This window comes from Eleginops maclovinus, chromosome 12, assembly GCF_036324505.1.
Source record: "Eleginops maclovinus isolate JMC-PN-2008 ecotype Puerto Natales chromosome 12, JC_Emac_rtc_rv5, whole genome shotgun sequence".
NCBI classification, from domain to species: Eukaryota; Metazoa; Chordata; class Actinopteri; order Perciformes; family Eleginopidae; genus Eleginops; species Eleginops maclovinus.
Window position 1 is genome coordinate 4,456,044 of NC_086360.1, and position 6,156 is coordinate 4,462,199.

The 6,156-nt window shown below is 38.4% G+C and overlaps 1 protein-coding gene across 1 annotated transcript; it reads left to right on the forward strand.

Annotated features, from left to right (window-relative positions):
- The first annotated feature begins 476 nt into the window (after nucleotides 1–476).
- zgc:101664 (uncharacterized protein LOC450064 homolog) lies at nucleotides 477–5,480 on the forward strand. Its single transcript, XM_063896371.1, has 3 exons — nucleotides 477–608; nucleotides 1,139–1,834; nucleotides 3,861–5,480. Exons 2-3 carry the CDS (start codon nucleotides 1,256–1,258, stop codon nucleotides 4,062–4,064), a joined length of 783 nt encoding a protein of 260 aa, XP_063752441.1. The 5' UTR covers nucleotides 477–608; nucleotides 1,139–1,255; the 3' UTR covers nucleotides 4,065–5,480.
- Nucleotides 5,481–6,156: the final 676 nt, after the last annotated feature.

Genomic DNA, 6,156 nt, shown 5'->3' on the forward strand with positions numbered 1-6,156 from the left:
AATACAGTGCTATGAATGTTGAGTTTAACATTAAACTTATTACTTAAATGTTAAATATCTTGTCCATTACTCTGTTGAAATAAAATTCATTAAGATTAGGAATGTCAATGTGAAAACATGTAATGGTTTAGTCCACAAATATAAGAATGATTGCTTTTCCTTTTACTAATGTCAGTGATTGTGATGTTTAATTAAGACTCTATTGTAATAATGTTAAATTTGAAGTGTTGGTCGGACTTAACACATTGTGGAGGTTTCAGTTTGAGTTCTGGGTCACTATGTTTTATTTATTTTGCAAACCAAACAATGATTCAATCAATTGATAATTTCTATATTAATCCATAATGTAAATCATTAGTATTTAATTGTAATGATTCTAAAAAAAAAAATGGCTCCACTTCAAACAAATATAAATTGAAACGAAAGTAACAATACATTATTGACTGTAGTTTTAAGAGGCTCTGACTGCGTCTGCGCGTTACTTACTAATTATCGCGAGATTTCATCCTGGGAAGCGCGACAATAAACTCTCCATGTTAGCTTGTCAAGTTTAACTCCTTGTTGGCTGATTTGAATTTAAAAAAGGACATAATTCAGCTGATATTAAGGTAGGTATTTGGTGTTATTGGACTGTTCAGGGTAGTGTTAACCACGCACTGGACACCTGTATTGGTGACTTTGGTACTTCGATATATTTCGTCGACGTCGGTTAGCACATAAAGCTAAACACATAAGCTACCGGTGAGAGAGCTTTGGACTAGACACCACAGGAGTAGAACGACGCCGTTTGAGTTCTATTTAACTTTAACAGTCATAATAAAGGAAGAAAGCGTCAATTGAATGAGAATGTATCTTTGGTGGGATACGTTTCCATGCTTTTATGTTCTTTATTTTTCTCATACTGCCTGTGCTGCAGCACCTCTTTTCACCCAAGTAGTAGTTAGTGATGTCACTATGTTACAGAAGTGAACAAAGGAGTCCAATCAGAGTTTCAGGCAGGGGTCGAGACCATTAACCTGCGCCAAAACCTATAACCCACTACAGGAAAGGGAAAACCCCAAAAAGCACAATAGGGTACTCTCTACCAAATGCTCTGTGACTGTATTTAAGTAACCAGTGTCTCTTTGAATTTTCACAGACTTAACTTGGATTGCTGCTGCTATGTTCCCATCATCCCTTGCTTCTAACTGAAGCGACACATCACCATGAGGCGAAAGATGAAGAGGAAGTTGGTGCAGTCGGTCCTGTAATCTGTATGGAGGATGTGGTTCTGCACTATCAGCCTGGATCAGCTGCTGGGCTCAGCTCTCTGTTAGAGAGGACTGAGAAGCTTCTGGAGACTTTCCCCTGTCGGATTCCTCCAGTCTTCACCCCCTGGTACCCCACCTCCACAGACCACCACCTGCCCATCAGACCCGCCAAACCTGCTCCCGTCATCGCCTGCTCGGATGACTTCTTCTGCTCTGACAGCAGGACTCACACACCTCAAATCCAGCCAAAGAAATCTGAAGTTGATGCTGCACCTGCAGAGACTTCACCGGAAAAACCACAAGAACCCAAAGATGTTGCCTTTATCTCAGAAACAAATGACACGTTACCAGAGATAGAGGTCCCAAGACTTCACCTTGAAAAACACAAAGTTGTCTCTTCTCTCACAGAGTCGCTGGTCAAGCGGTCTTGGAGCGTGTTCACACAGAAAGGAGGTCTGCAGAGCTCCCAGTCTCTGTCCAAACTGTTCCGTCACATGGTGTCCCTCCACAGGCTCCACTTCCACCAGAGGGCCAAATGGGTGATCAGGCAGCACAACTGTGGGGCGACCAGGGACATCGAACAGGTCAGTAGATAATTAATGGATCCAGACTAAGAGAAAGAGTTTGTTTACCGTAGCAGCCCTGTGAGGCCAAAAAGTTTAGAAGCCAAGTGCCTTTTGCCTTTTTATTTTGCGTCTGGTTGAATAACTATGTGCCAACATGTTTCCTTTGTGCCAAAACCTCAGTGAGCCGAGCAATGGCAGAGCTGAAAAAGAAATTGAGACGGTGAGCTAAGTCATTTCATTGTGACAGAGGCTAACCCTACTTGTTTTTTTGATATCTCTGTCTGAAAGTACTGTATTTCACAAACAAAAAATAATTAATGTTATCACGATCAGTGGAAATTCTGAATGTGCCCATAAACTCTTTAAGGACCCTCACACACTGCACAAATAACTCACACTTGATCAAAATTGTACAATATTCAAGTTCACATAAACCACCATAAACTGTATGTTAAAGGCTAAATATGTCTTAAAATATTATTTTGAATTAATTTTATTTTGGAGCTGCAGAGATATCCCGAGATATAAACATTTATTTGGTACAAACTCTCTTAAAAATCATACCATAATAATTTATTTACATTTAATTCATCATGACAATTATGAAATACAATGATCAATATCTAAAATATTCTGAATCATGTAATAATTACATATCAGTTGAAGTAATTGCAGTTTTTTCAAGCTGCGGCTATTGGCGCTGATCTTTGTGAATTGGGGTGTTTTTGCAGAAGACTCATTTAAATGTATCCATATTACCTCATTATAATACTAGCTAATGTAATGAGGCAGGAGTACCGATACGCTTTTAACTTGACTTCTATGTCACCCTTTGCAGGTACTCTGAGATAAACCGGACAATCTTATTTCAGTCTGATTTTTGTATGTTTACGAGCAAAAAGCGCCATTGCATTCCTTTTGTGAATTTGCCCCTTGTTCGTTAGAGACTTGATCTTATAAATGGTCTGCGCCGTACGGTAAAGGCTGACATCACAGGTTGTGTTTATGTTTTCTGTTTGTTGTGACTGCCGATCTTTCACTGGACCTCTGTCATTCACTCTGTTTTTCCACTGCGCTCCTCACATCACAAGGTTTAAACAGAGCTCCGGCTGAAGATGCATTAAGTCACAAAATCTTTAACATGTGTTTCTAAAGCTCCACTGATAAGCCTAAAGACGGAAACAAGAATCTGCAAATATTTAAAATCAAACTACTTAAATAAAAGAAAGAAAAGAACCATGCCCAAAAATAACACGGTCCAAACTTTTTTTTAATCATTCCTAATATTGCTGAATATTTCTGGGTTTTTAATCTTTTGAATTTGAATACACACCCAAGCTGTGATCAAAAATGTCTGGCAGGTTTTTCTTTTATCTGGCATTTCTACAAAGTCTATTGTGTCTTATTAGGATCACCGTTAGCACCAAATGAGCTTTGGCTATTCTTTCTGGGATCCACAGACATCTAACCACATAAACACAACAAACACAACTGCTCTTCTCACGTTATTAACAATAAACAAAAGAAGTGAAACAGAGTGTCTTTTACAGCCAATCAGGAAATATCAATTAAACAATTCTTAAAGAATTAATAACTAATACGAGTACATAGTCATTTGTGGCAAACCTAAATCCCCGTCTGAAATCACCTCACATTGTATTTGAATGTTTTTATCCCCTTTTTTAGTTATATTAAAATTCAATAAAATAGGGTATCAAAAATGAAACAATATTAAATGAAAAAATAGTCTTAGCCAAGAGAGATTTCTACTTCACCCATAACTCATCGTTCATTGTACACACACACACACACACACACACACACACACACACACACACACACACACACACACACAGATGGATTAGTTTATTTAATCTGGTTACTTGGAAGAATCCTCATGAAATGCAACTGGAAGTGAACCAACCAGAGGAAAACATTCACAAAATCATTTTGATCTTGTGAATTTATTTCCTCTTTCCTCCAACTTTATTTTGTTTCATAGCCTTCCTCACCTCACTCCACCTGTCTGTTCTCGTCCCGGCAGGTGTGGCGATCTCTGTGCCGCTCCGTCCAGAGCTCCATGCTACCGACGTGTAACGCCAACATCCAGAGGGAGCGGGCGGAGATCTGGGTGTTCTGTGACGTTGTCTACTCCGAGCAGGTGGGGTGTCTCCTGAAGGCGGAGCTGCAGCTGACGGGGAGGATCCGTCTGTCGGTTCACAGACTGGAAAACATCTTCAGCATGTAGATGCGCATCAGGCTCCATGGGGGTTGTATTAGTACACACAGCGCTTTTTCTGAGAGCCAGTGTCATTTTTTAATGGTTTTTAATGTGTAGGGAACCGTTGCATGCTGCTGTCTAATGTAAAAAGATGGTTCATTTTCAGAAAAGCACTGGTCACGTCACTGTAGCAATTGTAGGATTATTTCATGAAATGCTGAGTGGAGGCACTGCCAAGCGCCCTGCCAGCGCCCTGCTGCCAGAGAATGACGCTCTGTTGACACATGGCCTTAGAATATCTAACTGCTTTACCTTTCCGTTACTGCCCCTTTTTGGCTGGAAACTGAGCTGTCACTCTGAACTGAACCTTTATAACACGAAAGTCACACAATAACACAAACAAACTATAAAAATCAGAGACTCCATTTTCTGTTAATGGAGTCTGGTGGCTTTCAACAGTATTGCTAGAAATAACGACCTCCATTAAAACCGATTAGATTGGCGGTATTTATCCTAGTTTGGGTAATGGATTTGTTACTACAGCATGTAAACAGGGCACCTATAGTTAAAATAATAAAACACAAACACAAAAAGTATTTATCAACAGTAAAAAAAAACAGATTTATCTTTGCAGTATTTCCATCGAATACACTATATACCTTTACAGAATCTGTTTTTAAACACTTAGATTAACTTAACTAAGTGGGATACTATTACCTAATACGAGTGTGCAAAGAAGTGGGCGTTTTAAAGGAAAATATAAATGGTACAGTGGGAAAGAGCTGTCTGACAGTAAGGCAAAGCAGTGAAGATATTCTAAAAATAGCATTCACTGGTATTGATATTATCTTTACTGATGTGGGTAAGAAATGGTTTCAAGGAGGCTAAAATAAGTTTTGCTGATGACCCGTCCATAGCAGTAAATTGCTTAGATTACTTGCTGCTTCTACAAACTGGGGCTTGCTAACCATTATCCATAGTCAATAATCTCTCAATGGACATGTACCTCACACAATGGATTAGGATGTTTACATGTGCAACACATCATAAATATTCCAAAAACATGATCATAACCAGGAAAGTGATCCACATGTAAACACAACTGTTTTTAATTCACCAGCCATTCAACATACATTCAGTATTTATTAACAATACAAGCTAGTAAATTCACCACATATGAAACGATTTTTTTTATTGCCTCTGTTTTTTAAATGTTACATTATTGGTCTCATGACAACATTGTATAAGTGTGTGATTTTATTAGTAATTCATGGAAATATGAGCTCATTAATGAGCTGAACTGAGGGGGGATTGAATCCTCAACCAAAATGGAGTTGTGCCAAATTCCAGCGTGTTTTTAAATGCGTATGAATTAATTAAGATTGTATTATTAAATAATTATTTTGTTGCGATGTAAATAAAGGTTTACTTTTTAAAAATGAATGTTTTGTAGTGATGTATGGATGAACAGCACTGCATGTGATGTGCAGTGTGTTCTGGAAAAGCCGTAGCAGAAGTCACATGATACGGGAGTCACCCCCCAGTGCTTTCCACTAACAGAACAACACACACATGAGACAGTGCTGCTTGTATAAGACCTGAATAAATGAGGACAGCATGAACACATTACACCCCCATCACCCACTCGCTCCTATGTTGCTATGGTTCCCCCTGTTTGACAGCACAGCACACTACAAATCTAGGTCACCGGATGTGACATCGGTGCCCTGCCTCCCAGCCCAGCTATAATCGATTGTAACCTGTTAAATCCATGTTTTTGGTATTTTAAAGTGATTTACTTGGAATGTGGCGGAAAAAATCCTATATAACGTTCATATTTATAAACAATATCCCATAAAATACATTTTTTTTGGTCGATGTTGCTGTTCTACTCATTAATTCTGCATCACATGTTCGCCAGTGGTATTTTATTTTGGAAGAAATCCGGAACTTGTCAATTCTGCACACATTTTATGGTCATGAGGAATTTTAGGAAGTAAAATGTGTCATTTGAATAAATATAAATAATAAATTTAAAGGAGTTGTATAATGTTATTTATTGATAAATAGATCAAATAATATAAACAAGACTACCAAATACATCCGCAGTTATCAACAA